General features: G+C 37.4%; 1 protein-coding gene across 2 annotated transcripts in view; it reads right to left on the bottom strand.

Moving 5' to 3' along the window:
- Positions 1–20,568, bottom strand: part of tbc1d12b (TBC1 domain family, member 12b) — a 105,028-nt gene that overhangs the window by 18,139 nt on the left and 66,321 nt on the right. For both annotated transcript variants that reach the window (XM_028795469.2, XM_028795468.2), the window contains 5 exons: positions 11,695–11,810; positions 10,883–10,965; positions 2,570–2,687; positions 2,159–2,265; positions 1,980–2,060 (listed from right to left, as the gene is read on the bottom strand). In XM_028795469.2, the coding sequence (XP_028651302.2) occupies positions 1,980–2,060; positions 2,159–2,265; positions 2,570–2,687; positions 10,883–10,965; positions 11,695–11,810 (505 nt within the window). The remainder of the gene's footprint in view (positions 1–1,979; positions 2,061–2,158; positions 2,266–2,569; positions 2,688–10,882; positions 10,966–11,694; positions 11,811–20,568) is intronic.

Raw genomic sequence — 20,568 nt, 5'->3', positions numbered from 1 at the left:
CTATTACAGATCTGCACAAGAAAGATGTCAAGTCAGGTCGGGAAGCATGCACACTAGTACAGTGTGTTGCTGCATGCACCACACAACGAAACAGCTCGGGATCCTGGTTGGCAACCCCCCAGGCAAACATGTGGTCCAGTCCTACCCTCCAGAAATGACCATCTATCTGCTACAGTCAGGTGTTACATGGGTGTTCCCTTGTACTGGTCTAGCCACTCAGGTCCTCAGCAATAAGGATCCTGTGATCCGGTTCACCCTCTGGGAATTGTGCCACATGGCCGTAATGCCATAACTGATGCTTCTTCACAATGCAGGTAATGTGCCTCAAACTAGAGGTACTCAACGATTCCAAACAGACAGTACCGAAGGAGTCCAGTCTTACAAGAAAGAGGCAAATCCCAAAAGTGCAGAGATGCTGTCACAGAGTAACAAAATACCCAACACAAGTCAACATATAATGAAACATTTTGGATAATGGGAAATATTTTCTTGGAAATAAACTTTAAAAATATTTTAAAGTGTTCTACTGTTAATTCAATTAAGTACTTTCATTTTTAAAAGACATAAAAAATGGAAAGGGGTGCAACATTGGTGTTTATCCTCCAAAAGCAAAAATACATTTAGTAATCATTTAATCATGCATGAATAAGTCTTAAGAGCAAAGATTATCTTGGATAGCCCCATCTTATCTCTCAAACAGCAGTTTGAAAAAAATAATTTTAAAATATATTGATATTAGAAGCAAGCATTTTAATTTATTTTTAATGTGCTTATATTATGAAGGAGATGTTCAGAATACTTGATGTGGACTCGCTGAAAGAAAATGGCAGACATTCCCATAACATGCTGCCAATGATGTGGTAATCTTAAAAACTGCTTGAAGTTACAGTGGTTTGAAATATGTCCCACATTTAAAAAGAACAGACTTATTTCTCTGCATATCTTTTTGCCCTTGAATATCATTATTATTAATAGCGCTACTGTTGATAAGACAGACTTTCAATAGATTATTTCCCCAAGTTACAAAACAAATAGCAGCTGCTAGGTCCTGTGACTCAACTGATGATAGCCCTTCGTCAAAATATGTTATCATAACATTATACTTTCATAAAAAACAAGCTTTGTATTAAACAATCATGGAAAAAATTAAGACCCTTTTACTGTTTTCAAGATTGAGGACTTTTCATTTGGACATAACATGACATTTGAAAATAAAAGCCTAAAGCAAACAAGATGCATATTTTATATGCAAGCTGCATAGTTTATATGAGATTACATTAAAAACAATGTTTAATAACTATTTCTTCAAAGTTCTCATGCACTGGAAAATACCTTAAGATGTTTTCTTCAAAAGACATAAAAATACTGTCAAGAAAATAAGTAACATTTTTCCAGAAGTTCCTATATTGCATGTGAGAACCTGGCAGTGGTGTGGGTGGTTTAAGGAGCTCTGGCTCTGTCGCAGAGGACTAAGAAAATGATGAGGTGTCTTTGGCAGAGGGAGAAGGTATCATGAAGGTCTTGTCAATAAACACTATATGATCTGTTTACTGTGTGTGGATGATGAAAGAAAAGAGGCTACTTTTAGCATCTTCTATAATTGAGTGAACTGAGACACTTTAAATGTTCCACTACAGGATTCACTTTTAATTTGTAACTTTATTCTGTTTGTCTGATAATTACAAATAGGTTCTGATATTTTTGAGGTAAACAAGAAAAAAGTTTGAAGGCAAGGTAGTTATATTCACTAATCCTGGTGCAGGGGAGTGGCAACATGTTACATGTTGCTTAGCTCATGCATGTAAAAATCTCACTGTACACATGACAATACTGATTTTCCAAGGGTTCCAATATTAGTAGAGGGTACTGTGTGGTTAATAATTAGACAAATCAAATGTTTTCTGCAACATATTCAACTAGGTTTTACAAGTCAGTGATCTGCAAAAAACATAGTAAGACTTGTTTTTATTCTAACCAACCTTCTGGCTCATTCTCTGATGCTGTTTCACCAAAACTTCTCCACCTTTCCTTTGCTCTTGACAAAAAAATTTCATACAGCTCTGTAAGAAAAAAGTAACCAACATATTAATGTTAATGTGCAAACACCATACTATAAATAAGTCCATCCAGACTTTACCGGAAGTAAAATATTATTCACCATGAGTAATGTTGAGCTCATTTCCAATTGCGAGACTCCAGACTTTTCCTCTCACACTGGGTGGTAGACCTTGCCACCACAACTCACGTACTTTTCGAGTATTTCGCCTAAAACATGAAGCAGTGCATTAAAAAAAGTAGCAGTAATGTTCTTGGTACTTTAATCCATATGTTATATGTATTTGTATAACTTTTACACTTTATTAATATTAACCTGATTATATTACAATTTACGATAAAAAAAATATAAAGTATGCTATTTGCTTAAAAAGACAATGAGAGTTATTAGTTAAGGAGTGGTTTGAAATTCTTCATTTAAAATGAATTCAGTTTTTATTTTAACATTACATATTGTTCCATAATTAAAAGAACCTGAATCTAACATTATGTGAATAAACAAAATAGTTCTTACATGACTTCCCAGTTGGGAAGGATCTCAGAATTCCAAATCACCATTGCATTGGCTATTGTCTCCTCCTGCTTGTATCTTTCTTTCATTATTTTCTTTTTTTTCTGTGCCTCTTTCACTTCTGAAACAACAAAGTTTTAGCTACATAAACATAACACAGCTATATGTATAATCAAACTTAAATTCCAAAATAACTAAATACAAATCAAACAAGACAAATCCAAACTGATCTGTAACTTGAAGTACAATGTGCTCGTTTTTTGACCCAATTACCTCATACCAAATAACTTTAAAAGAACATTCTAGAAAGTTGATTCTGTTCATCTGGACATCACGATCGCATAAATACTACAGTCAATAAATGTATAGTAAGACGCACCAAGAATTAAGAGTGAAATTAACAGTTCAATGTTTGTTTTATGTAGCACCTTGTTTAATGAGCAATTAAAAAGTGCTTCAACTTAGGCAATATTTTATTATTAATGCTTCTAAAAAGAAATACTTTCCCTTAAAAAAAAAAAAAAAAAAAAAAGGTCTAAGAACTGATCATCTGCTGGCTGTGTGGTTGATGGATTCTCTTCACAATGACTAATATGCAGGCATCCTTTTCATGTCCATTGAAAATGTTGAAAAACTACAGATATCTTTAGGTTTCTTTTTGAGTAAGCGCTTCTTATACTGCAAGTAAGTATGACGAGATACATAACTTCACCAGTGAAGTGAGACTTGAAAGCTGTAAAAGAGCTCCAAACCCACCAAGAGCCGATAGTACAATCTATGCCAAGTGTATTACTTTCAGAATTTCTTGAACCAAAAATAAAAATTATTAAAAATGTAAATTTTTCTACTTTGTAATGAAAGCTTATGCATTGCTCATACATACTTTGGTTACATTTACCTTTGAAAATTATTCTCCATTTCTCAAACATGCAACTCACACAAGCCTTGATGCAGTAAATTTACAGGGAAATGAGAAAGGCTTGAAGAACAAGACAAAATAAAAACAACAGGAAAGAGTTACATCTATATTCATTAGATACAGTCAAAGTAAAAAGTATGTGAACCCCTATTCTATATTTACCGTATATACTCGAATATAAGCTGAGTTTTTCAGCACCCAAAATGTGCTGAAAAATGTCACCCTCGGTTTATATTCGAGTCAGGTCCCGCTGCGAGCGAGCGAGAGAGAGACAGACAGACGCGAGAGAGAGAAAGAGACACATGTACACGGCGCACGCGCGAGAGAGAGAGAGACACACGTGCACGGCGTGTGTGTGAGAGAGAGAGAGAGAGAGAGACACACACAAATGCACGCCGTGTGTGAGAGAGAGAGAGAGAGAGAGAGAGAGACACACACAAGTGCACGCCGTGTGTGAGAGACAGAGAGAGAGAGAGAGAGACACACACACACACCCGCACGCGAGCGAGCAAGAAAGAGGGCTGGCTGCATAAGGCAGAGAAGAATTTTTGACCATATTGAATAAATCATTCAAACTGTGAAACTGAAGGTTGGAAAAAGTAAGTGAACTCTAAGCTAATGACTTTTTAAAAAGCTCATTGCAGTCAGAATTTAGCACACCTGGAGCCCATTTAATGAAACGAATTCAGAGGTGTGGCCTAGAATTACTTTGATTGATAAAAAAAAAAAAACACTATAAAGTTTGAGTTTGTGCTTTTGACAAGAAGCATATCCAGATGAGAATCATGCCTCATACAAAAGAGCTGTCTGAAGAGCTATGATTGAGAATTATTGTTCTACATAAGGCTGGAAAGGGTTACAAAGTCATCTCAAAGATTTTAGATATTCATCAGTCTACTGTTAGGCAAGTTGTCTATAAATGGAGACAATTCGGTATTGTGGCTACTCTGCCTAGAAGTGGACGCCCTGCCAAAATGACCCCAAGTGCACAACACAAAGTCAGCAATGAGGTAAAGAAGAACCCTAGAGTGACAGCAAAGGACTTGAAGAAGTCATCAGAACTGGCTAACATCTCTGTTCATGAGTCAACTATATGCAAAACATTGAACAACAAAGGAGTCCATGGCAGGACACCAAGAAGGAAGCCACTGCTATCAAAAAAGAACACTGATGAACACCTGAAGTTTGCGAAAGAGCACTTGGACACTCCACAACGGTACTGGGAAAATGTTTTGTGGAGTGATGAAACCAAAATTGAACAATTTGGGAGGAACAAGCAGAACTTCATTTGGAGTAAAAAGGGCACTGCATATCAACATCAAAACATCATCCCTACAGTAAAGTATGGTGGAGGGAACGTCATGATTTGGGCCTGCTTTGCTGCATCAGGGCCTGGACAGCTTGCCATCATTGAGGGGAAAATGAATTCACAAGTTTATCAACAAATTCTCCAGGATAATGTGAGGGTATCTGTCCGTCAACTAAGCTCAGAAGAGACTGGGTGATGCAACAGGACAATGACCCCAAAAATCGCAGCAAATCCACAGCACAATGGCTTCAGAAGAAAAACTCCATCTTTTGGAGTGGCACAGTCAGAGCCCAGATCTCAATCCTATTGATATGGTGTGGAATGATTTGAAGAGAGCCATACAAAGAAGACAACTAAAGAATATGGAAGAGTTAAGGCAGTCCTGCAGGGAAGAATGGGCTATAATTCCAACCGCACGATGTGCAGGTCTGATCTGCAGTTACAGGAAGCGCCTGGTCGAGGTCATTGCTGCCAAAAGAGGGTCAACCAGTTATTAAATCCCAAGGTTCACTTACTTTTTCCACTACTACTGTGAACGTTGAATGCGTTTGTAAAATAAAGACATGAAATAGTAGGATTTTTTGTGTGTCATTAGCTTAAGCTCATTATGTATATCAGTACGGTAATCCCTCCTCGATCGCGGGGGTTGCGTTCCAGAACCCCCTGCGAAAGGTGAAAATCCACGAAGTAGAAACCATATGTTTATATGGTTATTTTTATATTGTCATGCTTGGGTTACAGATTTGCACAGAAACACAGGAGGTTGTAGAGAGACAGGAACTTTATTCAAACACTGCAAACAAACATTTGTCTCTTTTTCAAAAGTTTAAACTGTGCTCCATGACAAGGCAGAGATGACAGTTCCGTCTCACAATTAAAAGAATGCAAACATATCTTCCTCTTCAAAGGAGTGCACGTCAGGAGCAGAGAATGTCAGAGAGAGAGAGAAAAAAGCAAACAAAAATCAATAGGGCTCTTTGGCTTTTAAGTATGCGAAGCACCGCCGGACAAAGCAGCTGCAAGGAAGGGAGCAATTGTGAAGGTAGTCTTTCAACATTTTTTAGAGGAGCATCCGTATCCTCTAGGCCAGTGTGCGAACAGCCCTTCTGCCCACACCCCCTCCGTCAGGAGCAGAGAATGTCAGAGAGAGAGAGAGAGAGAGAGAGAGAGAGAGAAAAAAACAAACAATCAAAAATCAATATGTGCCCTTTGAGCTTTTAAGTATGCGAAGCATGTCGCTTGACAAAGCAGCTGCACAGAAGGGAGCAACGTGAAGGTAATCTTTCAGCATTTTTAGACGAGCGTCCGTATCGTCTAGGGGTGTGAACAGCCCCCCTGCTCACGTCAGGAGCAGAGAATATCAGAGCGAGAGAGAGAAAAGCAAACAATCAAAAATCAATACGTGCTGTTTGATCTTTTAAGTATGCGAAGCACCGTGCGGGAAGCATATCGCTTGACAAAGCAGCCATATGTAAGCCCAGCAAGGAAGAGAGCAATGTGAAGGTAATCTTTCAGCTTTTTTTGAGGAGCGGCCATATCCTCTAGGGGTGCGAACAGCCCCCATGCTCACAATATATTTGAGGAGTTTTATTTAATACATAATACGTGCTCTGGTTGGGTAGCTTCTCAGCCATCTGCCAATAGCGTCCCATGTATGAAATCAACTGAGCAAACCAGGAAGCATGTACCAGAAATTACAAGACCCATTGTCTGCAGAAATCCGCGAACCAGCAAAAAATCCGCGATATATATTTAAATATGCTTACATATAAAATCCATGATAGAGTGAAGCCGAGAAATTCGAAGCGCAATATAGCGAGGGATTACTGTACCTGTGACTTAGATGAAGATCAGATCACTTTTTATGACTAATTCATGCAGTAAACCAGATAATTCCAAAGGGTTCATATACTTTTTACTTTGACTGTATTCAGGATTAGCATTCATGCTTTTTGCATTATTTTAGAAGAATTAAGTGGATAGGAACAATAAACTTTGTTGGGCTGAATGGCATGTTCACATCTAGATTGTTCAAATGTTCCAAATACAAGGAGAGATGTGCGCATGGAGGCCAATTGCACATCAGTTCATGTATCCTGCTGCTTGGAAAAAGTTAAATTGCTCTGTAGGTGCAGAGTGGACACATAAGTTTTCTGCATTATTTACACATTACAATGATTCAACATTTTTCTGATACCGTGTTTCCCCGATAATAAGACCTACTCTGAAAATAAGCCCTAGCATGATTTTCAGGCTGCTCTGTAATATAAGCCCTACCCCAAAAATAAGCTCTAGTCAAGATCATCAGTTGAAAAGGCGCCTAAGGCCAGGTTTATACTTCACGCGATGCGACGCATGTGCCTGAAACATCCATTAAATTCCGAGGACACCTTGCCACAATATCTCTGAAAAGGATGTTTAATGATTACATTGTTCAATTCGGGGATACGCCCATTCCAGCAGCATTGGCGCAAGACAGAAACAAAATCTCTGGACGGGGCATTAGCTCATCACAAGGTGAACACAAGCACACACACACACACACACACACACAGGCGTCATTGTAGCTTCACCAAATCCCCAAACCTTCATGTCTTTGGGTGGAAAACTGAGCACACTGTGGAAACCCACCAGGAAAACATGCAAAATCCAGGCACAAGAGACATGACTCCCTGCGAGACAGCAGTGCTACCGCACTGCCATCCCGTATGTGTAACTATTAACAGTATTCATTATTTAAACAAAGTTAACGATTTATCTGTAAAATGTAACATACATATTTTAATGCATTTCATCATGAAAGTGATATCAAGCATAAATCTAAGAATTCTAAATGTGCAGAGAGCTGGAATATTATAAATGTAATGTGTTCTGTGTGGCGATGCTGCTTGCCGTGGCTGTCAGGTCAGGAGGAAGCCCCAGAAGTGCGTAGCAATTTAACAACTGGGTCAGTTGTAAGAGGACATTTACGACGGTCTGCTTAAATGATAAAGTAAACTACAAGGGTAAAGTGGACATTGAGATTAAAGCCAAAATTTTAACTTCAATCACAAAATAGACATTTTCATTATGTCCTTTTTTTTTTTTCTCTGTGGCTCAAACACGCAGCCATACATTCTGACGGTATTATAAAGGTACAAAAAAAAAAAAATGACGGCACAGAAGATGGTATGTGAGACTTTTAAAATATATTGTGTCATTACTTTGGGGAATATGCAACGCTTAAATATCAAAGCACCACGAATGCATTTGTATGTCTGCATTTTGCTTCACCACATCGAACAATTCATCAAACATCAAAGCACGCACCTCGATCCTGTAGGATCCTAAAAGCGGCTGATGTAGCAAAAAATTCAGGATGGAATTCAGGGTTTGAACGTGGAGAGTTATGACGATATTCCAGAAGAAGATGACATGACTGTATTTGGAGAAATGTACAGTGATCCCTCGCTATATTGCGCTTCGCCTTTTGCGGCTTCACTCTATCGCGGATTTTATATGTAAGCATATTTAAATATATATCGCGGATTTTTTGCTGGTTCGCGGATTTCTGAGGACAATGGGTCTTTTAATTTCTGGTACATGCTTCCTCAGTTGGTTTGCCCAGTTGATTTCATACAAGAGACGCTACTGGCAGATGGCTGAGAAGCTACCCAACTTAATTTTCTCTTTCTCTCTCTTGCGCTTTCTCTGATCCTGACCTAGGGGGTGTGAGCAGGGGGGCTGTTCGCACACTTAGACGATACGGACGCTCGTCTAAAAATGCTGAAAGATTATCTTCACGTTGCTACCTTCTGTGCAGCTGCTTAGTGAAGCGACATGCTGCACGGTGCTTCGCATACTTAAAAGCTCGAAGGGCACGTATTGATTTTTGCATGTTTGTTTTTCTCTGTCTCTCTCTATCTCTCTCTCTCTCCCTGCTCCTTACGGAGGGGGTGTGAGCTGCCGCCTTCAACAGCTTTGTGCCACGGTGCTTCGCATACTTAAAAGCTTAACAGCCCTATTGATTTGTTTGCTTTCTCTGTCATTATGACAGTCTCTGCTCCTGACGCACACTCCTTTGAAGAGAAAGATATGTTTGCATTCTTTTAATTGTGAGACAGAACTGTCATCTCTGTCTTGTCATGGAGCACAGTTTAAACTTTTGAAAAAGAGACAAATGTTTGTTTGCAGTGTTTGAATAACGTTCCTGTCTCTCTACAACCTCCTGTGTTTCTGCGCAAATCTGTGACCCAAGCATGACAATATAAAAATAACCATATAAACATATGGTTTCTACTTCGCGGATTATCTTATTTCGCGGGTGGCTCTGGAACGCAACCCCCGCGGTGGAGGAGGGATTACTGTATATTGTTGTACATGAAAAAATATAAGACATCCCCTGAAAATAAGCCGTAGTGTATCTTTTGCAGCAAAAATTAATATAAGAACCAGTCTTATTTTCGAGGAAACATGGTACTATAGTTTATCTGTGAAACTTCAGACCTGCTTTCTATCATTGGCTGAAGCAGCCAGCAATATTGCCTTGAGACTTCAGAGGTTTTAATTATCGGAAATCTGAACTACAATTGGGACATACAGTAGATCCTCTACAACCAACAACTAAAATTAGGACATTAAATCAATCAACACCAATTTAACATCACTTGAATTGGAATTGTTTTTAACTACATGATATTGTGAAATACAGTTAAAAAGCAGGAATTCAATATTGTCTAAGAATGTATTTAATTGTGTTCTATTATTTTTAAATATGGCACATTATTACAAAAAAAAAAATAAAGAAGAATGTGATAAAGGATTATTTTATAAAATAACTTAACAACATTTAAAATACTTCAATTTTCAAATTAGATAAATAAGTCATCAAATGCACCTGGAAAATTACAACATGCACACATTTTCTAACTTTCAAATATTTTAATGTCTGATGTTCTAACAAAATGCAAAGACCCCATTTAAAATACCCCAGGCAGAAAAACTTTAAATTGTTAGTCAGTGAAAATAAAAATAACGTGGAAGTGATCTTCTAAAATAACTGGCTTACTAAAATATACCAAAGCTTCAAAAGGGTAAAACTCATTATTTCAGTGGTGCAAAGTGCTAAACTAGTAAATAAGCATCCCCCCTTGAGTGGAGATGAGGAGTTGGAGGGGGGAAATTGGCATGATAGCTTTTGGAAGATATTTTTCTAAAGTCCAACTAAGGTCTAAAAAGGATGTTAATGCATATAAAATCTAAGCCTGATGGTGCTGAAATATATTTGTGATCTAATTTTAAAATATTTAGTCCTGAAAAGGCATGGACCGATAATAAAACCAGAACACTGGCCAGGAATCATTTTGTAAAATGTGAATGAGCTGCAAATAGCATAAGGACTACTCCTAGAAAAATAACCACTAGGATCAGTAAGGCACAGAATTCATGGTCTATTGAAATTAAATAAAAACAGTTTTTCGACTTTATTTAAAATTCACCTTTGGTTACCAAGGTCAAAATCTAATTCTTCAGCCTCAAAACAAAACTCAGTTATTACAAAACTCACTTCTTACTATAGCTATTGTAAGGAAGAAAATGCCAATGTGTTCTCTGTTCTCTAAATACCTTAACATTTATACCTTTTGTGCTCTCATTGCTTGTCTTTCCATTTTTAGTTAGCCAATAAAAGGGGTTATTTTGCTTGGCTTTTCTCTACATTCATAATGGCTAATACGGTACAACACCCTAGTACTACATTACAGCTGCAAAAACTAGCATATTGCCACTTGACAAATAGTAAAACTGTATTCATGAGTGAATGCACTCTCTCATGCTGCATTAAATACAGTATCTAACCAGCAAATTTCCCCTTGAGGAATACCAAAGCTGTATTTTTTTTTTACGTCTTTCACTATGAAGTTCATCAACAAACTGTCACTAATTTAATGTACTTTATAAAAAAAAATGAATTTTTGAAAAAAGGTGCAGTCATATGTAACATTATTTTGCATCAAAAGCTATTAAAATTTGAATTAAGTAATAATTCAGATATACAATATTGTTCAGCTTATATACTGAAACAAGAGTGAGAAAAAGATCAATTACAAACCTCGTTTCTTTGCCTCAGCCACCATTTCATCATACTCTTGTCTGTGTCGCAAGGCTTCTTCTGCCGATTTTGCTGGAAGATTTCTATGTTTAAAAAGTAGTAAGCATATTATTTCAGAAACTCAACATTAAAAATCAGTGTTTTAGACTACAAAACTGAAAATATTCACGTGAAATTTTCTTTTAACCATTATCTTAGAGTACTTAAAGATAAGGCAGTTATTGAAATTAAAGCAGTGGCCATTTTCACAAACCAAGAACAACCCACATTAAGTCATAACTAACTCAAAAATTTTCTTTATGTAGTACAAGGTGTGCCTGAGTGCATAATTCCAAATACCTGCAGTTCATAGCTTCTTCTTTAATGTTTTAAAAATGTCCTGAAATACTTTAATGAAAAGTTTTTTTTTCCCCTACAAGATTATAGTATTTATTTTAAAATGTTTTTTTTTTAATACTTCAAGGAAGTTGCATCCAAATTGTCCAGAAAACAGCATGCCAAAAAAAAAATATTAGAAACTTCTTTAAACTACTTCACATTATACTATACATACAGTTAAGTATGACTAACACTTAGAAGTTGAAAATCCATTAACTGAATTTATGATATGGTACAATACTTACAATCCAGGAACACATTCAAGGTAAAATGGTTAGAAGACAAACCAGTACACACTCAGTTAAAAGAATAATACAAAACAACCTGGAAGCCACCAATACACTTAGGTTTGTATAATTAATAAATTATTAGCACTAGACACAATCAGAATTAGTTTGCAGAAGGTTATTTTGAAATTTTAAGTAAAAACTCACGCAGGCCGGTCTTCTAAAATGAGTGCCGTTGTTGAAAGTGGTTCAAATTCAAGGTTTTTACGACGTCCCGACTGTGGATGGTGATTGGTTGTTCTTGCTGATCGTGTTTCATATTCCTAAATCAAGATAACATTTTTGCAAATTTCAAATTCATATGTAACAAAATGCACTATCAAAGTGCTACTGATCACTAATGCATATAGGAAAAAAAAATCTAGTTTATGCAGGGTAAAAAAACAAAAAAAAAACAAAAAGGACACTGCAAAATGTTAAACACATTTTCTGCCCAAATTCAAAGATCAAGCCAAAATATAATAAACACATTCAATTTTAAATTACAAAGCAATACGACAAGCAGGTTTGTACAACACGCATATGCACAACATGGTAAATAACCATCAATCTCAATTAACTGACATACTGTGCCTGCAAGGTTTGGTTAGAAATGAGGCAAACTGCAAGATCTAAGAAATGTAAAATGTGGAATTACGCCAGATGCAGCAGTAGAAGTATCCACGAGATGCCAGGATCTCCAGTAGCCCAGCATCACCCAGCCCAGCCAGCGAAAGAAAACAAAATTCAGAGACAACTGAGAATGTAGCACTGGAACACAAAGAAGCACCTCAGAATGTATAACATAATGGTTTGTACTGTAGAAAGTACACTGCCGTAGGCAAGCTGCAATCTACACTAAAAAGTTGTCAAAATGATTGTAGGGCCAAGGCTAAGGTGACTGTTTTGTAAGGTAATGTATCAACAGATAGACAGGACATAATAATTTGTTGTATCAACAATACAGCCTTCTGACAGAATCTGAAACATATGCTAATCTCCCGATATGGACCAAAGAATGAATGTTACGAGTATGTGGCACAACAAAAGACTGTGCCTACATTTTGCATTCATATTGTTATTCAACACAGCAGAGGGAAATTCTCATCAAGAGGCAGCATGGTGCATTTTCATGAAACGTGTAATAAATCTAAATTGAAATATTTCACTGAATTGCAGTTTTTATAACAGCCTTACATTTTGAAATAAATAGTCAAGATTCCTTGCATGTCAATACTATGTTCACAATCAAACATAAACAACATTTATCATTACACACTTTCTATAGTGTGCTGCGTGCATGCAAGGTTTTATTTATTGATTTATTTAATTTATTTATTTGCAGCTGGAGATCCACAAAGGGAGAAAATGAATCACGTATCATAAAGTTTTTATTCCTGATCTTTCAGCCCCTACCAGGGGCCTTCATCAGAGGATAATGCTTAGACTTAACAAGAATCAAGGGCAATATATAGCAAAAGTTACGTACGTTGCTAAGTCAGTGTGAACATATTGGTTGTAAAGATTTTTTTTTTTTTATTATGAACATGTTGTTCTTACGTTTGCATATGCTGGATTTATGTCCAAATGTTTGTTGATGGTGTTCTCATTTGATAGCCAAGTCAGGCGTTAGAATAGCACACAAACCCACAAACAATCTGCGCACAGTCCTCTTTAATGCTAAAAACAAGAAATCGACAGCAGAAACACGAAACGCAGTTTATAGCATTCCATGCAATTCTTGTCCAGCGTATACATAGGACAAACTTCAAAAAGAATCGCAATACGAATACATGAACATCACAACGGCGTCAGAAGAAAGGACTCACGATCACTGATCTACACGCATACTAAATCAACAGGACATACATTTAACTGGGACAATGTACAAGTAAGATTTAAGGCCAGTACCAAAAGTGCCAGAGAGCTAGCCAAATCTTGGCTATCAAATGAGAAGTATTATATGCAAATGCACCTAAAAAATGCTTGACTTTAGAGCAGAATTTCATGTGGAAAGTTACACTATACCAAGATAGTGAAAAAATAACTGACAAGAAAAATATTAAATATATCCTTTAACTGATGCAGGCAGCAAGCTGTATGGCCAAAAAAAAATGACATTAAGCTATGAATAAAAATTCAAATTGTTTTGGTCAACATTGGCATTAATGTATTTGGACACACTTTTCAGAAGGAATATATAAATGATTAATTGTGCACATACTGTCAATACTCTTAAGATGTATTGATAGGTATATTTATATACTGCACAGCACTCTGGACACTATAATTAAGCAAGAAAGCTCACTTATTATACACAGCTAATGTAGAAGTCCATACACAAAGACATGACTACAACAACATAAGATCAAATTTCCTTTTGTGATATAAAATTCGTAACTTTTTAAAAAGTATTCACAAGGTCTTCAATAATAAAATGCTGACTGGATTCATGCCAGGGAAGGAACAGATGCGATCTTTGTTATTAGGCAAATTTAGGAAAATCATCTGTCAAAGACAAAGAAGCTGCAAAACCTAAAACTAACAACATTTAAATGTACAAAGGACTCATTGTTTTTGTTAGGCCCACTATTTTAAATTCCTGCAATATTCTTCACAGCAATTGCCCGAGATGAAAAGACCAGACCACCAGCTGGTGTGCACATTCTTCCTATACATATTTGTCAGTACACCCTTTATGTTGGGACATTACATGCATCTCTTCATGGCCATTATTTAATACTAATGGAACAACCATAACTCTAATGTGCCATAACAAATAAAAAAACATCACGAAGTGGTTCCCAGACAACAGGACAATATTGTACTAATTGTCCAAATAAGCAGCTGTGACATGAGAAGTTAGGACCTCATAAGAGGTATTTTTCACAGTCCAATCAGTAGAAACTTTGTAATACAATTTGAATGAGCCAGGATAGTGCCAGTGCATCCGGAAAGTATTCACAGCACATCACTTTTTCCACATTGTTATGTTACAGCCTTATTCCAAAATGGATTAAATTCTTTTTTTCCTCCGAATTCTACACACAACACCCCATAATGACAACGTGAAAAAAGTTTACTTGAGGTTTTTGCAAATTTATTAAAAATAAAAAACTGAGAAATCACATGTACATAAGTATTCACAGCCTTTGCTCAATACTTTGTTGATGCACCTTTGGCAGCAATTACTGCCTCAAGTCTTTTTGAATATGATGCCACAAGCTTGGCACACCTATCCTTGGCCAGTTTCGCCCATTCCTCTTTGGAGCACCTCTCAAGCTCCATCAGGTTGGATGGGAAGCGTCGGTGCACAGCTATTTTAAGATCTCTCCAGAGATGTTCAATCGGATTCAAGTCTGGGCTCTGGCTGGGCCACTCAAGGACATTCACAGAGTTGTCCTGAAGCCACTCCTTTGATATCTTGGCTGTGTGCTTAGGGTCGTTGTCCTGCTGAAAGATGAACCGTCGCCCCAGTCTGAGGTCAAGAGCGCTCTGGAGCAGGTTTTCATCCAGGATGTCTCTGTACATTGCTGCAGTCATCTTTTCCTTTATCCTGACTAGTCTCCCAGTTCCTGCCGCTGAAAAACATCCCCTCAGCATGATGCTGCCACCACCATGCTTCACTGAAGGGATGGTGCCAGGTTTCTTCCAAACGTGACGCCTGGCATTCACACCAAAGAGTTCAATCTTTGTCTCATCAGACCAGAGAATTTTCTTTCTCATGGTCTGAGAGTCCTTCAGGTGTCTTTTGGCAAACTCCAGGCGGACTGCCATGTGCCTTTTACTAAGGAGTGGCTTCTGTCTGGCCACTCTACCATACAGGCCTGATTGGTGGATTGCTGCAGAGATGGTTGTCCTTCTGGAAGGATCTCCTCTCTCCACAGATGACCTCTGGAGCTCTGACAGAGTGATCATTGGGTTCTTGGTCACCTCCCTGACTAATGTCCTTCTCCCCCGATCGCTCAGTTTAGATGGTCGGCCAGCTCTAGGAAGAGTCCTGGTGGTTTCAAACTTCTTCCACTTACGGATGATGGAAGCCACTGTGCTCACTGGGACCTTCAAAGCAGCAGAAATGTTTCTGTAACCTTCCCCAGATTTGTGCCTCGAGACAATCCTGTCTTGGAGGTCTACAGACAATTCCTTTGACTTCATGCTTGGTTTGTGCTCTGACATGAACTGTCAACTGTGGGACCTTATATAGACAGGTGTGTGCCTTTCCAAATCATGTCCAATCAACTGAATTTACAACAAGGTGGACTCCAATTAAGCTGCAGAAACATCTCAAGGATGATCAGGGGAAACAGGATGCACCCAAGTTCAATTTTGAGCTTCATGGCAAAGGCTGTGAATACTTATGTACATGTGCTTTCTCAATGCTTTTATTTTTAATAAATTTGCAAAAATCTCAAGTAAACTTTTTTTCACGTTTTCATTATGAGGTGTTGTGTGTAGAATTCTGAGGAAAAAAATGAATTTAATCCATTTTGGAATAAGGCTGTAACATAACAAAATGTGGAAAAAGTGATGCATTGTGAATACTTTCCGGATGCACTGTAGATATAGATATACAGTAATCCCTCCTCCATCGCGGGGGTTGCGTTCCAGAGCCACCCGCGAAATAAGAAAATCCGTGAAGTAGAAACCATATGTTTATATGGTTATTTTTATATTGTCATGCTTGGGTCACAGATTTGCGCAGAAACACAGGAGTTTGTAGAGAGACAGGAACGTTATTCAAACACTGCAAACAAACATTTGTCTCTTTTTCAAAGGTTTAAACTGTGCTCCATGACAAGACAGAGATGACAGTTCCGTATCACAATTAAAAGAACGCAAACATATCTTCCTCTTCAAAGGAGTGCGCTTCACGAGCAGATGTCAGAGAGATAGAGAAGAGCAAACAAATCAATAGGGCTGTTTGGCTTTTAAGTATGCGAAGCACCGCGGCACAAAGCTGTTGAAGGCGGCAGCTCACACCCCCTCCGTCAGGAGCACAGAGAGAGAGAGAGAGAGAGAGAGAGAGAGAGACAGAGAGAGAGAGAGAGAGAGAGAGAGAGAGAGAGAGAGAGAGAGAGTTTGTTTTTCAATCAAAAATCAATACGTGCCCTTCGAGCTTTTAAGTATGCGAAGCACCGTGCAGTATGTCGTTTCAGGAAGCAGCTGCACAAACGATAGCAACGTGAAGATAATCTTTCAGCATTTTTAGACGAGCGTCCGTATCGTCTAGGTGTGCGAACAGCCCCCCTGCTCAATCCCCCTATGTCAGGATCAGAGAAAGTCAGCACAAGAGAGAGAAGAAAAGTAAGCTGGGTAGCTTCTCAGCCATCTGCCAATAGCGTCCCTTGTATGAAATCAACTGGGCAAACCAACTGAGGAAGCATGTACCAGAAATTAAAAGACCCATTGTCCGCAAAAATCCGCGAACCAACAAAAAATCTGCGATATATATTTAAATATGCTTACATATAAAATCCGCGATGGAGTGAAGCTGCGAAAGGCGAAGCGCGATATAGCGAGGGATCACTGTATTCTCTCTTGTTAACCACAATTTACGACTTTATAGATTTCACTTTTCACATTTGCTTCTGACAAGCTAAAAACACTCCTCATAGCTCATCTCTCTTGTTGGGGAAAATATCTCTGATGTCATGCACTGAGTAGATGATGATTCTGCTTTATTTCACAAGGATCAATACAGGAATTACGAGTAAATGTATTAATATAATAATTAGACTTCAATTTCATTACATTTGTGATTAAATTAGGAAGGTCTATTTGGAGACCTTAAATCATAAAGATATAAATTAGATTATGGGGAAGCATGATAAAATTAAAATTATGCAGTCACCATCACTGTAAAGTACCAGTTAGGTTGAAGGATTTGACAGAGGGCTACTCTGATGAAAAACACACATATGGCAATTTTTTCTGGCACTGACTCAATTTTTTTTTAAGAGAATTACATACAAAAAAGGCTGCCAATAAAAGCTTATTGCTAAGTGTTTCTGAAATGTTGCACTTTTCTTTTTTAAAAAAACAAGAACAAACATCAGCGGGGGGGAAAAAAAAAATCCTAGCAGTACTCTGGCAACTGTCATTTACATACATGTCGCAATATGTTTGCAGCACAGGGACACCAGCTGAGTGCTATAACACCCACACAATATCATCATAAGCTCTTTGTGATTTGCACAGGCACCACAAGTGACAAAAAATGTAAAAAATAATAATAAAAAATACATGTACAGTACATGTGACTCATAAGAGAATAGCAAGCTAAGTAAAAGAGAAGGCAAGAAGAAGGCAGGTCGAAGGCAAGCTTGTTTTATTATTTTGGAGGTGTCCAACAGGCAGCAGAAGGGCACAGTTAATACCACAGCATTCAGAATAAAAATGCCGTCAGCACACCTATGGACTCGTACTAAAAAGTGATTCCTGTGTGGTTTATGGGATCGTCACGGTATCAAGTCAGTCTCAATTGGTGTACATTTTTCTCTTTTACAGATGCAGTAATATTTTAACACAGGTGGCCTGAATATTTCTAATTACACATCACTGTTTTAGGCATTATATGTAAAATCGGCAGCCACACACGACAGACTAATTGTAGAACACAGCAAGCTGCCTCTTTAAAGTGCTGAAAAATAGGAAAATCAGAATTTTGAGTTATTTTCCATGTGCTTTAATGAGAAGGTCTTGGCAATAAACAGCAAGGGACCCAAGATGGAAATTGATGCTTACGGGGCACCAGAAAAGAAATTAGAAACACTGCTCCACATACACTTGTAGGATCAGGAAAATAAAATTATGCTGTGCAAAGAACTAGCTTAAGTTTTACGAAATGTGTGGAAATTAAGTGCAAAAACAGATCTGCAGCTTTAAACAAGCATGTCTAGAGCAACTTGACGCCAAAATTAGCCCAGGTAAAACTACCATACTTGAACACAGTTTTGGAAAATTTGACTTGCTTGTATGGTCAGTTATTCGATTTTAATAAATCCAATAAAATGTTTAACAAAAAAGACCAGGAGTCCTCAATCACAGTCCTGGAGGGCTGCAGGTTTTTGTTCTAACCCTGTTGCTTAATTACAAAGCAATTCTTGCCAATAATTTAATTTCACTACTTGTTAGTGCTTTAACTCTGCTATGTCAGGTAATTCTCATATCCTAGATTTTCTTCCCCTTTCTAAGGATATCATCCAAATGATTTGAAGGCTAAAATGGATGAGTAATTCACAGTCCTTCACTTTTTTCTCTTTACTTTCCTTCCAATTATTTAATTAAACCCAATAGTGCATAATAAATACACACGGGTGTAAATGGTAACAAGCTAAATGGAGAAATGCTAGTCTCTTTTGTCATTTGCATATTATTGCTAATTAGGAGCAATTAAAAACCAATAATACAGCTGTTTAAGACTAAAATAAGCAATAAGGGTTCAAAATCTTAACGAGCGTAAGAACTAAAGTGAAGAAGAAGTGTTACTTGAGCAATAAGTGCTTATTAAGAAACTGGGTTGGAGCAAAAACCTGCAGCCACTGCAGCCCTCCAGGACTGTGATTGAGGACCCCTGATTAAGACCCTTTTAAAATAAATTCAAATTATTTTTGAATAGTTATGTTCATTCGGACAGCCGAACTCAACATCTCATTAACACCAGTAATAGCTCCTCTGTTGGGTCTTCAGATTAATATGTGCAGATTTAACAGTGATGATTCCACTGATGAATTTGCAAATCTCTGGTATGGTAAATGACTTGAAGTCAGTATATTGCTGGTATTCTTGGTTGACTATCAGATCACTCCTACCTGGGGAATTAATGTTAATTAACTCTGCAAATGCAGGATAGATAATTGCAACACTTGCAAAATTAATTTGAACAAAACATTAAAAACAGTCACTTTGAATTGCAATCTCAATGTAGCCGAATAAGACTGAGGATACAGAGACTCAAACATAACCAGTAACTCATCAGAACTTTTCTCTAGCACTGCTCCAGAATTGTAGAAGGCTAGGAGTGGACGATATGGTCAAAAATGTATATCACAATACAGTTAAAAATTATCACAGCTATGGTATATATAGCATGGTATATAAGAGTCTGTCAGACTGAATCCTGTTTAGATGCTTCTGTTGGCCATATTTTATAGATTAACAGTGAGTACTTGGGTAGCTCTACTTTGATGATTCTTTTCATAAGGGCCATTATAATCAATTAAAGTAATTGCTGTAATAATAATAATACTAAATCTTATTTATATAGCACCTTTCCCTATGCTGAAAGTGATTCACAGAATTTCAGAATGAACAATGAAAAGCTTAAAAAAAATCAAATACACAACACTTTACAGAAAATATCAGCATAACACACATACACCATGAATGAACAAGTAACAAAATTGTGATACAAACAGAACTTCAATGTACAGATTGTGGTAAGCTAAAGCCTGTAATCTTCTCACATGTTCAGGAGATGCACTGCAAATTAACTTTAGGCAGAGCAAAGGTGGCACCAAACCAACAGTTACAGATGTGGACAAATTTGTTGGTACCCTTATAGCTCAATAAAAAACTGCTGTAAGCCTCCTGTAAAGTGATTAAATGAAAAGCAATTGCCCCATATACACCTAAATGCCTGTGAATAGAAACAAAAAGTATTGCTTATTCTACAAAAATATTCTAAAATGCCTGGAAAGATTTGTTGGTACCCATAGAAAAGATAGTAAATAATAAGAGTGATTTTTCAAACTAGACGTTTTCTTCAATTAGTATCATGCATATCTCCCATCATTCAGCCTATTTAAATAGAGAAAAGTAATCACTCTGCTGTTGGGCATCATCATGTTTCCTACACTGAACATGGACCAAAGAAAGCAAAGGACAGTGCTGTGTGAGGGGATCAGAAAGAAAATTATAGACAAGCATGTTATAGGCAAAGACTATAAAACAATCTTCAAGCAGCTTGATGTTTCAGTGAAAACAGTTGCAAATATTTATTTGTTTAATGCCACCTGGGCAATAGCCAACCTCTCTGGACGT

This window comes from Erpetoichthys calabaricus, chromosome 2 (assembly GCF_900747795.2).
Source record: "Erpetoichthys calabaricus chromosome 2, fErpCal1.3, whole genome shotgun sequence".
NCBI lineage: Eukaryota > Metazoa > Chordata > Cladistia > Polypteriformes > Polypteridae > Erpetoichthys > Erpetoichthys calabaricus.
This window is presented reverse-complemented; position numbering and strand designations above follow the sequence as displayed.